Source organism: Arvicanthis niloticus, chromosome 22, assembly GCF_011762505.2.
Source record: "Arvicanthis niloticus isolate mArvNil1 chromosome 22, mArvNil1.pat.X, whole genome shotgun sequence".
In the NCBI taxonomy this organism is placed as follows: Eukaryota; Metazoa; Chordata; class Mammalia; order Rodentia; family Muridae; genus Arvicanthis; species Arvicanthis niloticus.
Window position 1 is genome coordinate 51,800,848 of NC_133429.1, and position 22,988 is coordinate 51,823,835.

The following is a 22,988-nucleotide window of genomic DNA, read 5'->3' on the forward strand; positions in this document are numbered from 1 at the left end:
AATTACTCTCAGCTAATTCTAATTAAAATCTAAAAAAACACCCTAACAATAAACTCAGAGCCATGAATTTGTTATAGGCCCTTACCTCACACTGCTTAATCATCTAAAAGTAGGAAAAAAAAAACATATAGGCCAGAAAGAAAGGTACTTCATGTGTCATTCCTTGGATGCTAACATGACTTTAGACAGGATTTCTCTCTATCCTTTAACTAGCCAATTAGGCTGGGCTGACTAGTCAATGAGCTCTGTCATTCAGCTTTTCTGTTTCCACTATGATGGGATTATAAATATGTACCAGCATGTCTGACTTTTAACAAAAGTTAATTTAACTAAAACATGATGGCATTATTTTCCCTCTCTCCTTTGTTCTCTACTATTTCTGTGTTGCCCTCATTCCCTTTCAAATAAATGAATCTTTTTCTCTGAAAAAAAAGTTAAAGAAGGACTGGGTCTAAGCATTGTACCCACAAATTTTGAATTAATAGAATAAATTATATCAATGAAATCCTTGATTTTGTATCAAAATAAATTTTGTACCATCTCCAAAATTATAATTTCAACTTAGTGACAATTATACAGATTTCTACCAATAGATATGGCTATATAGTCAATTTTAGCTATTTCTCCCTGTTCCAATAAAAATCCTTACTAAAATTTCTAGAGAAAAAAAAAAAAACCTACTAATGACCATGCCAAAGCCCAGGGAATTGGAACACTGACTCTTCATTTGCTTCTTCAAGCTAATTTTGGGCATTGAGACATTTGAAGAGGAGTGGGGGGAAGGGTAAATAGGGGTGTTAGTTGGCCTAAGAAGGCCACACCAGTGATTGATAAGCCTCTGATGTCTGTGTCTTAACTGGATCCAGCTGGAAGTCCAGGACATCAGGAGTTGAAGCAAGTCAGTTCAGCATGTTCTGACGAGGAGATTCATTCACCAAGGCTGTATATTCTGTAACCCTAATCTCAAAACAAATTTTAGTCTCATCAAGATAATTTTTTGTTTGATTCTCCGGAATCTAGTCTTTTAGAGGCCTACCTCTGACATGTCTGATCCATATAATTCTGAAAGGTATAACTATCTTAATGACCTCTTCTGAAAACACACAGCCAAAACCTTTTTCCCAAATGAGCACTTCCTTGAGCCAGTAACCAGAAAAATCTTTCTCTTGCCCTTTTTTCCAGAGGAAAAATATAACTACACAACTCAGAATCACATCCATTTTGAAAGTAAAGCAATCTAAAACTAATGAAGTAACTAAAGTACTGGTTTATGCCTATTTTCAGGCCTTTTCTATTTTGCAGAGTAGGAAATAAACCCAGAATTCCTGTGGGGCCCATGTTAGACAGAACCTGAGTATCCTGTAAGGCAATATAAATTTATACCATCTTAATACACCTGATTTACACTATCTGTTTGGCTCTCTGCCTAGAGCAGCTTTTTATTTATACCATTTATTCGTATGGCTGTCTATCTAGAGCAGCCTTCTAGTTATTTATTTATCTGTAGGTCTCTCTATAGGAGCCACAGACAAATTTTATTACCTGATTAAAACAGGCAATGAATGCACTTTACTCTATACCTGGAGTCAGTGACAATTTTCCCTACCTTAGTTCTGAACCCTGGGCTAAATTCCCCACATGATTCAGACAAATCTGTTTATAAATTATTTCCTAAAAGCAAATAATCCCTATATTGTAAATTCACAGTTAAATCAGTAATTGCTCTAAAACGCAGCCTTATTTATTTGGCTCTCTTGACTCAGAGCAGCCTGCAACTTCTCTCAGCAGGGGACCTGCCTGCAAGCAATTTCTTTGTTCAAAGTTTCTATGCTGGAGTCACATGACTCATATCAGTGTTACTCACTCAGTTTTTTAAACAAATAAAAATAAAAAATACAACTTTAACTCTCAGGTGAATAGTCTTAAATTTCTAGTAAATTTTTTGCCCCTTATTAGTGTGCCATTTGTAGGGGTGATATTTAGAAAACCGCGCCCAGTCTGGCTTGTTCCTGGGCAGCCACCATATTCCCACTGCTCCTCAGCTCTGACCAGGGCTCCAGCTAGCTAGATGTGCAGACCCTGGCACCCATGAGACAGCAGTTGGGGGGGGGAGGGGCGGGAATGGCTCTGCCAATCCTCCCATGCTGCATCCACAAAACTCAGTTAAACCCTAGACAATATCTGCCATCCTCGCAGTACCTGGTAGAAATAAGACTCTTAAAACTTAATGATTATCTAAAGGATTTATATATTTAGAAATGTTCAATCAACAAGATGCCCACACAATTAGAGTTTTTACCCAATATCTAACCTTTTAATGAAGTTGCTACCCAGGATAGCTTTTGACCTTTCCATGGTTCTCCATGACTGATAGCCTCCTTCTTCTTCTCCCCTTCCTCTATTTCTCCCCTCCCCTTCTTCTCTTTCTCTCCCAGCTCCACCTCCTCTTCTACTGCTTAATCATGGAGCTCCAGTGTGAATACAATGCAGCAGAATAAGTATCCTGCTACATAGAACCACAGTGGCCAGCAGTTGACCCCCAGCCCCAACCCCTGACCAATGGTCTGAGAGGTGTAGAAAGAAAGCCCAGAGGGGCCAGCCGAAGTCATGAGCACCAACAGAGCAAATCTGCCTCCCCACATCATCTGCCTAGTATACAAAAAAAGGTCTCTACCATTGTCATTATAGGCATTACCCAACAGATAAAAACTGACAATGCCCTGCCTTTGCTAGCTTTCAATTAAAAACCTCTGTTTACAATGGGAAATCACCCACCGTACAGGGATGTCCCACAACCCTCAGGGCCAAGAAATAACAGAGAGCACACATCAAATCCTAATAGAGAGTACACATCAAATCCTAAAAGCCCAACTTCTAAAACAAAAGACAACCACCTACCCCACACACAATATACAATTAATGACAGCTCTGACTACCCTAAATATATTTAACATCTACAAGATCTCCAAACACTCTCCTATCTCCCTCCATTGGCACACACTGGAAAGAATCCCTCCTGTCATAGTGTAATAGATGGGAGTTGGAAGGAACCAGACCCCCGTTTTACAACCAGAATGGGTTTTATTTGTGTTTTCCCACAGGACCAGCCATTTCTGGTTCTCACCAGAAATGTCTAACATCACCCCAGTGACCTAGAAGATGACCCACCTCCTGCTGCCAGATCGAGAACAGAGGAGAAAGAGGAGATACCACCCCCAATGGAACAACATCTGGAAGGACATCAGTGACCTGGTGACTACTGCCCAGGCCATGTGCCCTCGACAAGCTTCCCTCTCCTCTATTCTTATAGTTGTTTTGTCATTCTGCATATGAACTGTGCTAAATTACTCTCTCTAGCCTTTCTAACACTCACCACCGGAGATTCTTCACTAGGGAGACCTACAAAGGATACAACAAAATCATAGGAACCCAGGGTTGCCCATTTGAAGGATGTCAGACCAAAGTTGAGATTCCCCTACTCCAGCCCTTTCCTCTGTTTTCCATACCAAAACACAAGTGAATGCCTGCAGGAGGCCTCCAGATATGGAGGTTGCAGATATTGGAGTTGCAGAACTGAATCCATCAGCTGCCATGGCACCATGTTCACCAACCTTAAAACTCATTTTCAGCTTTCCACCAGTGATCTCTAGGATAAACATTGGTGAATGAGAGTCGTACGGTCAGCTCTGCCTTAATGGCTTTGCCAAATTCTCCATAATCAACCTACATGTCTCATGACAGCATGCCCCTGCCTCCAAATCAGTCTTTATCCATGTTAATATTCTTCAACAGGAAAATCAACTTCAGAAGGCGCTACAAGCTAACCTTTCCTGGAAACATACATTCAATATGCAGCTGATCTCCTTCTCTTAATCACCCACTTCAACTCCTCTCAATGCTTTTTCTGTGCTTCCCTCTCCAGACCACTATTGACAGCTGTTTCCGTTAACATTTCCCTTCACAAAGCCCATGGATCCTTAACCACACAGAAATTACAAGACATTTCTCTCTTTAATCTACCCCTTTCCCTTTGCCTTGTAGGATCCTCCTCAAGTCCCCATCCTACATGTACCTCATATATCACCATCACCAAACCAATATGTGCTAACCCCCCTGTTCTTTTCTGGTGAAAAGGCACTGCAAGTTCCTATATTAACCTCCATTTTCAAAGTTCCTACACCTCCATAATGATTGTTTTCCAGGTTTGTCTCTATGAATCAGAAGAATTCTACTAATAGCTGGGAGGAGACAAAAAGAAGAGAGAAATCTTCATTCCTCTGCTCTTTGGACTGGATCTTGATGTCTTGATGGGCATGACAGGAACTTTTGGAGCAGCCCTTGTCCAAACACACCATCTGGCTAATGATTTCCAGGACAAACTTGACCAGGCAATGGCTTCCACTGCAAACAGCCTTGAGTCCCTTCAATACCAGATAACCTCCTTAGTAAGTTGTCCTCCAAAACTGGAAGATCCTGGACTTATTGACTGTTAAACAGGGAAGGACCTGCATTTTGCTGGGTGAGAAAGAAATGTTGCTTATATGTCAATGAATCTGGGCTGGTTGAACAAGACACAAATGCTCAAAGAGCTCTGGGAAGATCTCTGGGCAAACTATGATCCAACACCCCTACCCAATGATATTCAAATCCCTTGGTAGCTTGACTTCTTCCCATCCTTGGTCCTATACTGGTCATTGGAACCCTGCTTCTCCTGGCACCCTGCTTTCTCCAACTTCTAAAACAGCAGATGAGTAGCAGGTTTTGGTCTGATACCAAAACATTCCGAACATAGGAGATAATTACTCCAATGACACCTCTTCTTTATAAAAGCAAAAAGGAGGATTTGGGGGCAAGTGGGCTGCCATTAGACACAAGAACTGGTAAGGTTGAGTGAACTAGGCCCTTTGAATATCAGAATTGAGAATACAGGAATGGAGCCCTGCCTACCTCTACTTGCTCTGGAACAGTAATCTCAACACCCCGCTGAGAGGAATATGACAATCATCTATATAGGAAAAACACCTGGAGTTCTTCCCCCATACAAATAGAGCATCACTAATATCTCAAACTGAACAAATAGAGAACAGCTAGTTGTGAAATGTCTTGAATTAAGTACTTCCAGCATTGTGGCATATGATAGTTTGGATCTGTTTGGAAACTGCTTCCATGATTTCCATTTTCTAGTTTCCTGGGATGCAGACTAAGACTCCACCTCACCCTGTGTGTGTGTGTGTGTGTGTGTGTGTGTGTGTGTGTGTGTGTGTGTGTGGCTTAGAGCAAAGAAGACTTATCTCCAAGTCTACTTTATGCTAAAATCATTCAGTGTTAATTTATGCAGTTCCTAGCAAAGAAACCAAACCACAAGGCCTTCTCTTAAGGAAACTAAAAGCAACTATTATCCTGTAAAGACAGTACATAGGGATACTTTTAAAATATTGACTAAAGAAAAGAAGAGTGTTCTTTAAAAAAAAAACAGATAATAGAACTGGCTATTACAGTCGAGCATTTGATACTTTTGGCAGCAATTTAACATTATCCATATTACTGAGATTCCTTATAATTGTCACGGACAAGGGACTGTGAAAGGGGCCCATGGAACTTTAAAACAATATCTTCGTAAAATAAAAAAATGAGGAGGTATATCCTCATATACCACAAATTTATTTAAATCATGTTCTTTTTATATTAAATTAGATGCCAAGGAAGTTTCTGCTGAGTGTCTATGGCACATTAAAACTAGGCATACTTATGCATAGGTGAAAGGGAAGGATCCACTTACGAGCTTATGGCATGATACTGATCAGGTATCTAATATGGAGAAGAGGGCATGTTTGTGGGGTTTTATTGTTTTGGTTTGGTTTGGTTTTTTGTTTTGTTTTGTTTTGTTTACAGGATACTGAAGGAGCACGGTGGCTGCCAGAGTGATGGATGAGACATGCTGATGCCAGAACAAAGAATGATGTTGACCTGTGAGTATCCGGAGTGCCCTGACAATGGTGACTGGGAAGCTGTATTGGACATATGTTCCCGACCCACCTTTGCTTGCCTATATCCCAGATGGGACAAGCTGCCTTGCCTCAATCTTTTAGACCTTGTGGAACATAGAATCAAAAATAGAAGTTATAATGACTCTTGTATTTTTCTTAAATGTGAAAAGTTATTCAGACTCAATCATGTACTAGAAATCAATCCAATATTGGAAATAACAGTCTTCATTTGGAAGGCTGGTTCTGGACATTTTCAGAGACATATTTGGGAGTTAGCTGCAGCTCTCCATGATGTTATGTTAGCAAGAGATAAACTTGGGACAGAATCTGGATTTTAAACAAGTGTTAATACATGTATTAAGGCTCTTTCTTAATTGTCAAGTTAAAAATACTTTTGTTCCTTGTACAGTATTTAATGAAAGTTTCATTAATTGTACACTTTCTAATTGTGTTAGCATGTTGAAACCCGGCATATCAGTTATAGAGGGCTATCAACCAACTTTTGTTTTATTGCCCTGAGTATCACAGAACCTTGATATATATATATATATATATATATATATATATATATATATATATATATATTTGCAAGTACTGGAAGAAGTGAGTCAGGCTTTAAGCAAAAGCAAGAGGGTAGTGGCTTGAATATTGCTGGTATAACAGCTTTAATTACATTAATTGCTAGCACCACTGCTTCTGCAATTGCTTTGACACAAGAAGTTAAGACAGTTACTTTTGTTAATCATTGAGCAAAAAATGTTACTAATGTATTGAATATACAAGAGGATTTAGATAGGCATTTGGAACAATGTATTGATGCTCTTTATCCTATTATTGGAAGGAGATTCAGAGTTTAAGAGTAAGGAGCCATCTCGAGTGTCATGCCAAATACCATTGGATTCGTGTTCTAAAATTTATGGTGGTAGTCATTATAATTAGGAAAAAGCTTAAAGACAGTAGCAGTGTATTTGGCATAATTCTAACACTTCTCTGGATGTTTTAACTTTACATAGTGAGCTTATGAGTTTAAAGAATGCTGCTGTGCTGAGCATTGATGTGGCAGATACTGCTGATAAAATTACCCATGGCCTGAGGTCACCATTTCTATTTTGGTCAAGCTTCAAGAATGGCATATATAGCTTGATTATACTAGCCCTTTTTGTCCTATGAATACATTTATTCCTGCCCAACATGTTGTCTTTAACAACATCAACGTGTTGGCAGCCAAAGTACATGGCTTGAACCTGAAAATGGACCCCACAAACAGAGTTATTAAATTGGCTGGCAAGCCAAGGATGGGTAAGATTCTGTACAGACCCTTACCAACCTAAGACATAAGTGCATTGCTTTTGATAATGCATATTCTGTGACATGTGAGGAAGGTATTCTTGGCAGAATGACCTAAGACAGGCTCAGTCTTGTTTATGAAATAAAAATGGGGAGAGGTGGAGAACTTTTGGGGATGTTTGGCAAGAATCTAACATGGGCCAAGGACAAGGAAATGAGCTGCTTGGCAGGAATCTGACACTGGCCAAGGACAGGGAAGTGGGCTTCAGGCAGGAATCTGACATTATACTAGAACAAAAAGTAATTTCAGGCAGGAGTCTAAATATTAGGTTAGAAGAAAGGTATAATTTCAGGCAGGAATCTAAATCTTAGGCTAGAACAAGAAAGAGGCTTCAGACATGAAAATGACTTTGGGCTAGAACAGGGAAGCTGGCTCAGATATTTTGGTCATTCTGATAAGCCCTTAGAAACAGTTATCATGGTAGTGTTCATGGAATTTTGTTTATTGCCTGCTTGTTCTTTGACTGTGTTTATTGTCTTGCTTGTTCCTTGACTATTTGCATCTATTGCATTGCTAGTTCCTCAACCTAGAACTGACCTTAATATTTACATGTAATTAAAATAGTATAAGAGCAAAAAGGAGGAGGGGGATTGGATAGGGGGTTTCTAGGAAGGGGAAATGGGGAAAAGGGATGACATCTGAAATGTAAATCAATAAAATATCCAATAAAAAAGTCTACAAACCAAGTACTACAATGGAAAAAATGTGGACATCAGTCTTCCCTTCTAGTTTCACAATGGATTCCCTTAATTAGATTGTACTTGATTCTTGAAAATAACCATTTTAAAACTTTCCCATTTTCTTCCACTTCAATCCCTCCACCTCACACCAACAACAATATTTTTCTCCACTGAAATCACAACATATTATTGATTTGATTGCCTGTGCTAGCGTCATGGAACTGAGAAAAGTGGTATCTCATACATAATTCATAAGAACAGTTTAATATTATAATTCGATAACATGGTGTTTTTAAAACGCCAGATGACTTTAGCTGTGTCTATCATCATATGTTTAAAAAAAAATCCCATCATGAGTTTAAACCACTCTAGGATAACAAAAATGTAGCACAGGCTGGATACCACTGTATAATACTGTTTCATTTAATAGTTTTAACCTACAATATGAAGTTTGGATTGCTGTGTAATTAGTATTTGAAATTAAACTTTAAAATATTGGTAATGTAAAACACATGAAATAATAATAATATTGTCATTAGGTAGGCAGACATCAGGAATATGCAGAATTTGTATCAGATGGTGTTATAATATAACAAAAACTTAAATGACTAAAACTTTTACCCAATAAGGGTTAACAATACAATACAAATAAGGGTTTTGAACACTTTAATGTCATCATCAGCTTCTTAAGGGTATTCAAGGTCATAGCATCATATCTTCTTGAGCATTTTGTGTACAATTTTAAGGTTACCTCTAAACAATGATGTATAATGTAAAGGATGAAGAATATACTCTCTAAAAGTCTCTTGGGTATTGTAGCATTTAATCGTTGTATCATTGAAACACAAAATACTTTGTTAATAAAATCCAGCAACATATTGGTATGAGTATAGGGTATTGCAATAAAATCAGGATGGCACAAGTAACAAGAAAGTAACACTAGCCACTCACTTATTTTTCTAAGCTTGTGAACCCTGAGAAAGATTTGCCAAAGGAGGATACTACATGACAAAAATTAGAAGGCAATTACAATTAACTGAATTTAACACTTTTAGAGACCTTTTGATTTTGGTTTTTGACTTCTCCAAATTACTTTGGACATTTACAGTAAATTATGAAAAGCAGCTTGTAATATTATTAAACATTGAAATACTATGATTTGTTGTGGCTATAAAATAGGAAATGTGTTTCATTCTGCTGAAAAATGAAATCAAGTAAGTCTAGGTATAATTTTATGTAGCATTTGGTTGAGTTTTCCAAGCAATCCTCAATAACCCACACTTGGTAGATGCTGAGAAGAGAAAAAAATCTAAGTTAAAGGGGATACAATGGAAATAAGTATAACCTAATTTTAAAAATGAGTCTTTTGGACTAATCATAAGCTATTCCAAGAAATTGGTCTCCCAAGTGATTTGAATTTCTATTTGCTTTCAAATTTTATTTCTCTAAAATATGAGAGAAAAGTGAAGATGACTTATGCTACTTAAGGAATAATATTTAAATTTTCTTAATTTATATGGGATTTTTAGTGTTGGTTGGTTGGTTGGTTGGCTGATTGGTTGGTTGGTTGGTTGGTTGGTTGGTTGGTTGGTTTTTTGAGACAGGGATTTTTGTGTAACCCTGGCTGTCCTAAAACTCAGCACTCCATCTAAATTTTACTTATGGCTATAAAATACTTTACTTCTCTATACACATAGCACACACAATGTTATTGTTAGAGTAAGAAACATACTATTTATACAAAATGCAGTCAATCAGAGCACTCGTATTTAATCACCTTAAAGAAACCAGTAACTTATTTGGAATGTTGTTTACAGGAAATTATTAATGCTGTGCATTGGAAAAGTTGAGGATCTGGCATCTCCTTTTAAAGTACACTTCAACTTTAAATGTGTAAATGGCAAGGATCAGACAGACAACAATCAACTAATACAAGAATCAGTAAAACGAGTGCAAGTCTTCTTAGAGTAAAACATTTTTCTTGCACAAGGCTTTTTTCATGGCATCTTTTACATCCTTATTTCGTAAAGAGTAGATTAGGGGATTCAACATAGGTGTGAGCAAAATATAACATACTGAAGCTATTTTACGAAGCTCAGGATTATTCGGAGGCGTGAGATACACAAAGGAAACAGTACCATAAAGCAAACTTACAACCCCCAGGTGGGAGCTGCAGGTAGAAAATGCTTTTTTTCTCCCTTCACTGGAATGGATCTTTAAAACCGTGGATACAATATACATGTAAGATACTACAATAACAATTATTGTTGGCAAAATAATGAGCACAGCCAAACTAAGTGATACCATCTTATTGATAAAAGTATTAGAACAGGAGATCTTTTCGATTGGATTTGAATCACAGTAGAAGTGATCAATGACCCTAGAGGCACAAAAAGACATGGAGAATGTTACACTGATTTGGAGGATGGAACTGACCCAGCCGAAGAGATAGGAACCAGCCACCAACTGGATACAGACACTCCTTGACATGCGAACACTGTAAAGGAGAGGATTGCAGATGGCAATGAAGCGGTCATAGGCCATGGCTGCTAATACAAAAGCTTCTGTTACCATAAAAAGTGCATAAAGGAAAAGTTGAGCCACACAACCCACAAAGGATATGGTCTTTTTCTGAGATAAGATGTTTACCATGGCTTTAGGTACAATAACCGTGGAGTAGGAGAGGTCAATGACGGAGAGGTTGCCTAGGAAGAAATACATTGGTGTGTTCAGCCGGGGATCAGTCACTATGATGCCAATCATGCTAAGGTTTCCCAGAAGAACCATCCCATAAATAATAAGAAATAGAAGAAAGAGGACACTGTGGAGCTCTGGACGGACCCTGATGCCTACAAGAATGAAGTCAGTCATTTCTGAGTGGTGAATGAAGTCAGTCACTTCTGAGTGGTTGTCTCTTTCCTTGTCACCCATGGTAAATTTCTGCTTCAGGTTATAAAAGAAAATCAACATATAAACGCCCCATAATTTATCACTTATAACACTTCACATTTTAAAAGATTTATAGTTGTTGTGAACTTTTGTATCCACTACCCCACTAAATTTATACAGCTTCTAACTAAGATAAGAGATTCCCTGCTGCTCCCTTAAGGGAGCACAACTGGACCAAAATGCAATGTTATTCCAGAACAGTGTTAACTTAAATATGATGTTGTTTGATACTTCTTATATTTGTATTGTTATATAAAAAGCTATGAATTATAACTTATGACTAAGATAATATCAATATATTAAAGACTGATAAATTCATAATACTAAAAATATACTTTTTAAAATTTAAACTTATTATTTAATATATGTTTTTCTATTTAATAACAAGTTTTGTCTTCTTGTCTATAATAAAAATAGAAATAGAAAGCTAAGAGTATAAGACAAAGTAGTATGATCTTTCTATCAAATGGACCTTTGCAACTACAGGTATTTATCAAAAGTTATTTTCTTCAGAGGTCTTTTATAAAGTGGCCAATTTTCAGTTTATGAAACACAACTTTTTAATTTAAATGCAAATAAAAATGTCAGTATGACACATTTTTATTCTGTGAAGTCTGATTCTTTCTATTCTGGTGTAAATTTTTCAAACAAAAACACATCTGAAACATTTTTGAATGTGAGAAAAAATTAGAGGCTTTAAAGCAAGAAGCCAATAAAAAATTTAACCTCATAGGATATATTACATTAGAACAAAAATGTTACTGAGTTCTTGATCTAATGGTAAGAACCCAGTAGTTTTAAGAATAAATATACATTAATTTCTAAAACATCTAAACCATTCAATGTTCTTGTATGCTAATAGGTAAGCAGCAAAAATTTTTAATTATTTTGAAGCATTTCTGATCTTCTTAAATTATAAAAAATACATTCACTATTAAGTTGTCTAATAGTTAAAAATAACTTTATAATTTTTTTCTTTTGTAATATTTAAACCAAATGTTATTCATTCTTCCCATGAAGGTATGGACAATAAAAACCTACGAATAGTCCAAGAAGCTTCTTTGATAGGGTTGAGATGAATGGTATACCCACAATCAAAAATGGCAATATGCAGTTTTATTTGGACTTTATAACTCAATAGTTATAAAAAAGTATAGTTATATTTTTACTATCTCTGGATTACAAAACTGTTTAGAACCCAAAAGCTTCCCTGATATATTTTATTCAATGCTTTCATCAATAAATTTCTCATAAAAGTCCATAAAATTAATACATACAAATTTGAATCCATAGAAATAATGACACTACCACATTTGCTATGCTTGATCTCCTTCTTCAACCCCTCTCTTTCATATACCTGAAGTTCATCTCCCTCTCCTCCATACCTGAAGTTCATCCCCCTCTCCTCCATATACCTGAAGTTCATCCTGAAAAGTTTACAATAGTTTAATATCAGTGGTAGTGGGGATGAACTAAATTTACTGAGTAAGGTAGATTAAAGTGTTTGTTTTGGTTGGTGAAGAATAAAAGTATCCTCTCAGGTACACATCTGTGCAGAGTACTTTCAAGTAGTCACCATTTGTTCATTTGGAGTGAAAAGGAATATTTTTACAAGAGACAAGAACTTTTAAGACACATTAATAATTTCACACATATCTGCCTTCCACCACAAATCATAAGCTTGTGAGCTTGATTGTTATGATAATTTCAAAATGTATAGTACATTAAATTTTATTAGATATCTTAAGCTACTAGTTTTATGTCATTGCTATGTTAACAAGACTTTTGTAAAAATGTCACAAGTTTAATTTGCTTTGATAGTTAATTAAATTTTAAAATAAAAAGAGAAGAAAGGAAGAAATCTCAGTTTCAAGAGTTACTTTGTTACTATGCCAATAAAAATGGTATAATTTTTCAAAGACAATCTGTATCTAACAGGACACAAATTAATATGTTTAATTAGTATTTACAAGTATCTACTCTATGGCAAGAATTGTTTGGCACTGAATTTGAAAATTTCAACTCAGGGCTATTTATTGCATGAATGTATTTTGTGAAGGGTTTACCGTGATGTGACATTCATTTTTAGTTTACTGCTAAATGATCAATAATAAATTAACTCACTCAGTGACTCAGTGCTGATTTAAAAAAAAAACACATTTTAAAATAGTTTAGAGTGGCAATACTAAAGGTTATTAAGTGATTATATGAGTACAGCAGACTTAGAGAGGTGACTTTAAGAGAAATCTAACTATGAATGTTCCAGCATGTATTTAAGTCACACTGTAGATAACTTCGGATTCAGAAAAATGTTCAATCTATCTAGAACTAAAAGCTGACTATTCTAACCTAAACAAATTGTCATTGTTGACAAAAAAAGTTTATATTTTGCACACAAAAAAAATGAAAAACAGGCTTTGAAGGGCTTATCTGCACTAATAATTATAAGTAACCCATATTATATATGAAAAATTGAAATATGGGAAATGGAGACATTTTAATATTGTGAAATTTATTAAGAAGTGAAATTAAAGCAGGAGATAATAGAATTCGTGTAGCTCAAGCTATACTTTAAATATCAACTAGTGTATTTTTAGTCAGATTTAGCCATTCTATTTCTTTAGGTAATGAAATACAAGTCTCAAAGCTTATTCTAACCTGAATAACCATCAAATTATATCAACACATTTTGATCTACAAGAAAATTATATTTTAAGTATCTAGATAATGTCCTGGGTTTTCTTTTTATATAATGAAAATATATAAGTATTTGATAAACATTCTTACCTTGTACTTGTATAGTCTCTTGTACTTATACTCTCTTGTAATGTCACTTACACGAAGTTGAAAAATTCCAATTTTTATTTATTCTAAATGGAAGATAAATTTGTAAAATAACAAGATCAAAATTAAGCATTTAAAATAATATTTAATTCCCCTCATAGATGCACTGTGTACATCTTGGTGACTTTGCCTAACTTCATAACTTTCCATTTCCTATTATTGAAGTTTATTCTCTCTTTAATTTTACCTTGTTAGGAAACTTGTTGAGATTGTTTTTTCAAACACTAAGATGATGGCATCTGGATCACCTCAGTTTGCACAGAAAATTCTATTTTTCTGGCAAAACTGAAGAAATGTCACTGACTTAACCTATAAACTTAGCTGCATACAGAGCTCCAGTCTCTATGCTAACAGACCTCAGACTAAAGACTGGAGCAAAATAGATATAAGAGGCAAGTAACAAAATCCCTGGTCCCGGATGGCTGTGAAAATAGCAACAGCCAGAAACTATGGTAGTCCTAATTTACTCTAATCCCATGAAATGATTCCAAAGAATTACAGCATCAAAGTTTTTTAGGACTTTGGAAAACAAAGTCCCTCTGAGAGTAGGCTAGAAAAGAAGTCAATTAAAATTTCATAACAAGAACAAAGTTTGGGACCATCCCATGAGGCTACATGAAGAGCAGTCACCAAGTGTGATTTCTTTGCTTGTTGAATACTCTTGAGATAATCACAAACTCATCTTGGATCAATCTCCATGTTTTAAAAAAAAGTTTTTTCATATTAAGCTGCAGACCAGTTCTTTGTACCTTGACCTGCCTAGATGCCACAGAGTCCGCACAGTACCCTTGTCTCTGCACATGCTTCTACTTTAGCCACTGACATTGTTCTAGCTTTAACACGGATTTGTTAGCTTTCAATCTTTGGTGACTGAATTTAACATTCTTAATTACTATTATTCATTACGTTGCATCAAGATCTTAGTTTAGCCCAGACTACCTAGGCTGGCTTCAAATTTATATCAACCCTCCTGGTTCAACTTCCTTAGTACTGTAATGACACCTTTATACCACCAAATCTAGTGATATCCTTTCTTTCTGTTGGGATCTCTTTTGAAGTATCTGGATGATTTCTAACTTGCTTTAAAGATGTCTAATATCAGAATCTATTTTCAGAGCAGTAGGAATTATTAAATTCAGCTTGAATATGTCAGCCACAAAAAATTCTAAATAAAATAATTAATCCATGTAACAAAATAGTATTAACTTAAAAACTATAGTCCTACTCTGTACTTTTACAATCAATTCAACATTAATATACTCCAGTGTGGAAACTGACTATAAATTGTAATGAATAGAAAAGATAAAATGGACTTTCAAGCAACATTAGCTCTTTCTTTGGCACACACTTTTTTTTGAGCCATTGATGTGAAAAAAAAAAGTGCTAAAACCTTATGCTGAGATTTTGCAGTTTGACCACCACCTGAAGAAAAGTCCAACAGGATGTCTTATAGTATATAAATAATATGAGGGTTTGAGTAGACACAATACACATAGAAGAAATGTGTCTTCCAAAGCCCCTATACTTCTGGAAGTTTTTAATATTTTCAACTACAACCCCAAAACTTCTTTCACTATTAATTTGTTCCAACAAGCCCAGGTTCTCCCCACTGGGATTTATTAAACTCATATTACCTTCAGAAAAGAGTTTACATTGATTTAACTAGCAAATTTCTGAGTTAACTTTTCTTCCCAATTTGGCATGGTACATTGCACACCTAGCCACATTTTGATGTGGGTAGGAAGGAACATTGTTAGAATAGTTTCATGTCATTAACAAAGAAGAAATAGGGACATAGTGAGAAACGCAAGCTCAGGAAATAATGGCATGGAACTTCACCTAGTTCAAGCTATATACACATTCCTATCCTAAAACACGTAGAAAATTATTACCCACCTAGGAGTCTTGTCTGCAGGTACTACATATACATGCTTTTCTTTGAACAATTCACCTAACAAGCTGCTAAAAATCTAAGATCCCCCAACTGCTTTAAGCTAAATGCTAACAAAACAATAGCATTAGTTCCCCCTGCCCCCAAATAGCATCAAATATAGTTTCTATTTAGACTTTTTTTTTTGGAGACAAGTTCTTTCTATATATCCTGGCTGACCTAGGACATGGTATATAGACCAGGCCAGCCTTGAATTCATAGATTTCTGCCTGCTTCTATCTCCCAAATGCTAGACCTAAAAGCATGCCTGGCTATTCAGTCTTTTCCATTGCATTTCAGTTATATCTAGTTATGAGGGAGCTCAATGGATTAACATGAACAATTCAGAATACATACATAACGTGGTAAGCCATATAGTCTTAGTGGATTTATAGACATAATCCCTTATTAATCATCTTATTTCTATGCACAATTGGGCATGCCTATAATTAAAATAAGGTGTATTATGGAAGAGATATGCACAATAAGCAAATAGTTATAGAAATCTAAGCTGTCAATCAAAATGGAAAGTTGTTCTTCTTGTGACCCTTAGCAATCAAACTTCTACTTTTCTTAAATATCATAAAAAGAAGTCCCAAACAATAATTGGGACCCTAAGTACTCTCACTCATGCTTGATTGTGTATTCATTTCTGGTCTGTACTATAACTATGCTTTTGAATACTGTTTTCTCACTAGTTTGTGCACCTTTATTTCAATTGTTTGAATAAACACTCACAAGTATGAAAACACCTGGATCATGGATATTTACATCGTGTCTTAGCTTATAACCCAGTTCATATTGGTTCATTTTATCCATTATCTTAACTTTTGAGTTTTAGCCTTTGAATTTTTCTGTGTCTTACATTTTCAGTACTCCAGATGCTTCAAGATTTCTTTTTATTTTATAAGCCCTATAATCAAATATTTCTTCAAGAATCCTGTTTCATTCAGCAAGGAATAGAATAGAAGCAAGGGTAAAGATTTTAGGTTCATTTTGCTTCTAGAATATTATTGTGTCTAAACTGTCAGCAAAGTTTTTTCTCCCAAAACATCTCTTGTGTGAAGTTTGTTGTTCAGTGTGACTTTGTCAATTTCCTTGGCTCCTGACTGCCAGAATACCTTTCAGAGCAGAAACTAACAACTACTAATTTAATTTAGTGTTAACAATCACTAAAATTGTTAATGAGACTGGGGCTGAAGAATCACCTATAATTAACAAGAAACTGCACCACTTAAACAAAAACTTGGCTTTACTAGGACAATTGATACTGGTTAGCTGTGCCGGGAGCCGGGAGCCGACCCCCTCGCCCCCGGCTTGGGGGTGAGAGAAGGGGAGGGAGAGATGCAGCTGCTTCTTCTTTCTTCTCCTCCTCCCACCGTCAGGTTCTTCTCCGAGGCAGCCCCTATGCTACTGTAGCTGACCTGCAGTCAGCATCCTGGCCCTAAGACCAGTAAGGTGTTAAGTAAATAGCCTTGTGCTATCCTAAAAACTTCTTCTGAGGATAATGGGACTGCAGGCTAGGGTGATTAACACCTGTAGCCTAACAGCAGAGGATTAGGCAACGTGGCCTTTGTTCTATCTCAGCAGGAACTGCTGGGCTCTAACTTGCAGGAAGAAAAGACACTTTAGAAAAGTTACTATAGAGTTTATTAAGTGTAAAAAGTATCCTATGAAAGCTATCTGAGGGGAAACGTGGAAAGGTCCTGAGTGGGGAAGAAGAAAAGATTCTAACAAAGTAAAATTCTAAGGGAGAAAAATTCTAGGCAGGGGGAAAGGAAAGGGCGATGGGGTCTAACTAACTAATTCCTAATTCCTAATTCGCGCGCGCGCGCCCAACTCTTTGTCTTCAGTATTTATATGCCATTCAGAGTACATGATCACATGTTACAAAGTTCATCACAAGTTCACACCAAAATTCAAGTCATAAATTGAAATAGAAGTTTACAACACAGAATGTTTACATGAATACCCATTAGGAGTAATTATCTAACTAGACATTCATCACCTGTCTAGCTCTACAGGTTCGCAGAAAGTTTGAAACTATAACTTAAGAAATTAGTGAAGTTTTGTATAGATAAACCCAGGCAATATTTTCTCTTCTGTCCTGGTACCTATAATAAATTGTGGATTCCCTCTAGTAACCTAGGCTAATGGTTTTATGACCTCTTGGAATGTGCTCTGAGCAGGAGAAGGTCCAGTTACTATCACTCTTGGGGCAATTAACTGATAACACTCAGGAGACTGGCAGAGTTCTCATTGCAGTTTGACTATGCCTAAGGGACTTAATAGCAGTCCCGATATAAAAGAACTTAATAATCACTGATATAATTTTAGGAATTCTTATAGGATCATCATTAAGACTTAAGAAGTCATCTATTTGTCTATATAGTATCACTACAAGACAGTACATCTTCGTGGATCTGCAGAGATCTGCTACAAAGGGGTGTGCTATTGCTTAGTGATTGTTACATATGTTTAATAATAGTAATAATGGGAAAAGCTTATTAATAGCAGGAATCTTTCCTAAAATCACGTCCACCACAGCCTTGCTAATGGGGCACACTCGTCGCAGATTATATAATAATCCGAGGCAAGCATTTCAGGATGATCATCTGCTCATTATTAGCTTGTCCCATTATGGCTCCCGACATAGCTGGAACTAAGAAAATGGCTCTAGTCTTCCAGACTGGGCCCGGAGCACTGAGCAGATGATCCAAGGCTGCAGCTCTGCCACCAATCTCACAGAACCAAAAGGAAGCAGGGCTCCAAGGAGCTTTAACCCAGGGAGTATCTTAGTTAAGCAGACAGCAACGCCTGCCCCAAACAGGGAGTAACTGGGACCCACTAGGACGCAGGAAGTCATTCCTGGACCGGAGCACTGGTTCCTTCTGGTCTGGGCCTGAGCACTGAGCAGATCTTGGGCCCCAGCTCTAACCCCAGTAGTTACACCCACCCCACAAAGTTCTGATACAACCAAGATAATAGGAAGGACAGGTTCCAGTCAGAGACAGTGCAGGCAGCACTAAGGAGATCCAGATGGTGGAAGGCAAGCACAAGAACATAAGCATCAGCAACCCAGGGTACTTGGCATCATTAGAACTTAGTTCTCCCACACATGAAAGTCCTAAATTTCCCATATCACTATGAAAGTAAGATTAAGATTTAAAATCACTTCTAGTGATGATGATAGAGGACTTTAAGAAAGACATAAATAACACTCTCAAAGAATTTGAGGAGAACACAGGTAAACAGGTAGAAGCTCTTAAAGAGGAAATACAAAAATCCCTTTAAAAATTACAAGAGAACACAAGCAAACAGGTGAAGAAATTGAACAAAACCATCCAGGACATAAAAATGGAAGTAGAAACAATAAAGAAATCACCAAGGGAGACTACCCTGGAGATAGAAAACCTAGGAAAGAAATCAGGAATCATAGACACAAGCATCACCAATAAAATACAAGAGATAGAAGAGAGAATCTCAGGTGCAGAAGATACCATAGTAAATATTGACACAACTGTCAAAGAAAATGCAAAATGCAAAAAGTATTTTTTTAACACAAAACATCCAGGAAATCCAGGACACAATGAGGAGACCAAACCTAAGGATAATAGGTATAGATGAGAGTGAAGATTTCCATCTTAAAGGGCCAATAAATATTTTCAACAAAATTATAGAAGAAAACTTCCCTAATCTAAAGAAAGAGATGCCCATAAACATACAAGAAGCCTATAGAATGCCAAATAGACTAGACCAGAAAAGAAATACCTCCTGTCGCATAATAGTCAAAACCCCAAGTGCACAAAACAAAGAAAGAATATTAAATGCAGTAAGGGAAAAAGGCCAAGTAACATATAAAGGCAGACTTATCAGAATTACACCAGACTTCTCACCAAATACTACAAAAGCTAAAAGATGCTGGGCAGATGGCAAACAGACCCTAAGAGAACACAAATGCCAGCCCAGGCTTCAATACCCAGCAAAACTCTCAATTACCATATATGGAGAAACCAAGATTCCACGATATTCCACGATAAAAACAGATTTACACAGTATCTATCCACAAACCCAGCACTACAAAGGGTAGTAGCAGGAAAGCTCCAATACAAGGAGGGAAATTGTACCCTAGAAAGAGCAAGAAAGTAATCCTCTCCCAACAAATCCAAAAGAAGAGAGCCACACAAAGATAATTCAAGCTATAATAACAAAAATCAATCACTGTTTCTTAATATCTCTTAACATCAATGGACTCAATTCCTCAATTAAAAGATATAGGCTAATTAACTGGATACGTAAACAGGCCCCAGCATTTTGCTGCATACAGGAAAACCACCTCAGTGACAAAGAAAGATTCTACCTTAGAGTAAAAGGCTGGAAAACAATTTCTCAAGCAAATAGTCCTAAGAAACAAGCTGAAGTAGCCATTCCAAAACCTTCAGCCGAGAACACAAAGGGAGGGACTCATGGCTCCACCTGTATGGGTAGTTGAGGGTGGCCTTGCCAGGCATCAGTGGAATTGGACGGCCTTGGTGCCTGAAAGTTTGGATTTCCTAGTGTTGGGGAATTTCAAGAGCAGGGAGGCGGGAATGAGAGGATGGTGGGAGCACACCCTCATAGTAATTGGATGAGAAGGGATGGAGTAAGGGGTTAGGCATCAATGGAAGTGGAAGGCCTTGGTGACTGAAAGTTTGGATTACCTAGTGTTGGGGAATTTGAGAACAGGGAGGCAAAAATGGGAGGATGGTGGGAGCACACCTTCATAGAAACTCCTAGAATTATATGGATTAGGCATGACAGAGGCAGGCCACCAGAAGACTAGATTCCAGAATTCAAACAAACAATTATCTTGATACTAAAATTTGTTTTGAGAATTGTATATTGCAGAAAACACAGCCTTGGTGTATCTACTCATCAAGCAAGCTGAGCAGACCTGCTTGAACCTCTGATGTCCTGGAATTCCAGCTGGATGCAGTGAAGACGCAGTGTCAGAGGCTTATCAATTTACTCTTCCCCCAACCCCTCTTCTAATATCTCAACACCCATAATCAGCTTGAAGAAGTTAATGAAGAGTCAGTGCCCCTATCCCCTGGGCTTGGGGACTGAGGTGGCTGTCTTTCTAGAGAAAAGTCGTGGTTTTGTTGGAACAGGGAGGATTAGCTAGGATTTATTGCATAGCCATAACCTATTGGTAGAAATATGTATAATTGTTATTAAGATGAAATTATAATTTCTTAAATGGTACAAAATTTACTTTGATTTCAAATTTAAGGTTTTCATTGGTATGGGCTTCTTATTGATATAAAAGTGAGATTAATATTGTTACTCTCATAGACATTGTGCCTGTATAACACATTTAGGAATACAAGGCTTAGACTCAGTCCTTCTTTCACTTTTCTAACTGATTTGAGATGGTTAGCCTGTGAGTTCAGGACCTATAGAAAATTCATGGCTTTGAGTTTATTGTTAGGGTGTTTTCTATATTTTATTTAGAAATAGCTGAGAGGAGTTAACAGACAACAGTTCAGATTGCCTTACATGGATAGTTGGTTTTCAAAACATCAGAAATCCACAGAATTGACATGACAAACATTTCTGTATTAAAGTTCATTTTGATTAGAGACCTGTCTGCTCCTGATAGCTTCCTGTCTTGGATTCTAAGAAGAAATTGAGCATCTTTGGAGTTACTCCAGTTGTGGTGAGACAGCCACTAGGCAAGAATTGCCTTTTTTTCATCTACAGACAAATTACTGTTCAGAAAAAGACACACTTGCAGAATAGTTGACTGATTTTATCTGGCAAGACAGAGTAATCAGCCCTTAATAATTCTGCAGCACTAGGTCTGTCAGATGATCCTGGGCCAGAAGGCTGAAGATCGGATGCTCCAACATTTTGTCGTATAGGGACTGTCCAGTTGTTCAGCAGTCTCTATAAATTGGCTAAGTTTTGGAAGCTATGCTTTGTGCTTCCCATAATTTCAGTTAACTCAGTCATTCTGGATTTCTGATGGAATTAAAAACTTATAGTCTCATAGCCAATCCTTGCTATTTACTTTGAGAGAAAAGATTTGAGAAAATGGTTTTCAGCTGACATTCATTCTAAAGCCAAGAAAAAAGCCAGGTTCAGAACTAAGTCTTTTAGTTAGGAGAAATGACAGAGGTTCTGGTTAGTCAACAAAATGATGGACTGGGTATTAGGTCTACCTTGTACCTTACTGACACAAATTGGTATAGTTATGCTCTAATTGTATTTTGAGAGAAAAGTTTTATTTTAACAGGAAGGGTGATATGTAGGAGGAGCTAAGGTGGGAGGAATATGGAGAAGAAGAGGAGGAGTAAGGAGAGGAAGAGGAGAAGCTAGGTGATGGGGAGGGGGGAATATGGAGGCAGATGTTTGCGTGTCTCCACCAGTCAAAGATAGTTAATATATCTAGGTTGGGTATTAGGTTACATTTCTGATTGTATGGGCATCTTGATATTGAGCATTACCAAACTTATAAAACTTTTGATTAACATTTTTAAAAAATTGTATAAAAGGAAAAAGGAGAAGGGGGATGGGATAGGGGTTTTCTAGGGGGGGGAATGGGGAAAGGGAATGGCATCTGAAATGCAAATAAAATATCCAATTAAAATAAATAAATAAAATTTAAAAAAAATTTTTTTAAAGAAAGTGGCTCTATTAATGTAGAGACCAACATCACTAAGGTGAAATGGGACCAATGCTGTATCTCATCCTGGTAGCCAAATTTGATAATGTGTAAGTCTCCCATCTATTGCTGCCTTGGAAAGCCTGTAGGTGTCATGGAGATGAGCTGAATTTTGGCACTGAGAAAAGTCAGGAGAGTTCATTGGTGAAAGTGAAGTTGCAGTTGAAATCCCAGGCTTGAAGGGATAATAGAGTTAGTTAGGCTGAGGCTTGGCACCATGTGTCAGGGTTGGACTTCATGAAGATAGTCTAAGAGAAGCCACTAGTGTAGGTGCTATTTCAGTTACAGTGAAAATGCCAGCATTATTTGAGATATCTGGACTGCAGAATGACCACTAAGTAACAGCTGTGAAGTGAAGTCTTTGTGTGCTATGAATGATGGAGCCAGAGTCCAGATGCTCAGGTCTTCTGGAGCTCATAAAATTGTTAGTGAGTCCCAGGATAAACATTGAGATGCAAGATTTTATTTACACTGTAAGATTTTAGTTTTCTTTTTATTTAACTGTGATTATGAGTGTGCCTTGATTCTTCCTTCCCTCATGGAA

General features: G+C 36.9%; 1 protein-coding gene across 3 annotated transcripts; it reads right to left on the bottom strand.

Annotated features, from left to right (window-relative positions):
- Positions 1–8,256: 8,256 nt before the first annotated feature.
- On the bottom strand, positions 8,257–14,227 carry LOC143436453 (olfactory receptor 9K2-like). Of its 3 annotated transcripts, none has more exons than XM_076920843.1 (3): positions 13,996–14,227; positions 13,752–13,834; positions 8,257–10,955 (listed from the first exon to the last, which is right to left on the bottom strand). In XM_076920843.1, exon 3 carries the CDS (start codon positions 10,944–10,946, stop codon positions 9,978–9,980), a length of 969 nt encoding a protein of 322 aa, XP_076776958.1. In that variant the 5' UTR covers positions 10,947–10,955; positions 13,752–13,834; positions 13,996–14,227; the 3' UTR covers positions 8,257–9,977. The 3 variants fall into 3 exon arrangements, 2 of the variants coding, with proteins under 2 accessions (XP_076776958.1, XP_076776959.1); XM_076920844.1 differs by having other exon boundaries at positions 8,257–10,958; XR_013106470.1 differs by having other exon boundaries at positions 10,582–10,720.
- Between the last annotated feature and the right edge of the window lie 8,761 nt (positions 14,228–22,988).

Bases quoted from the DNA above. Each gene is read 5' to 3' on its own strand.
- LOC143436453 (XM_076920843.1), bottom strand. From the start codon at position 10,946: ATGGGTGACAAGGAAAGAGACAACCACTCAGAAGTGACTGACTTCATT.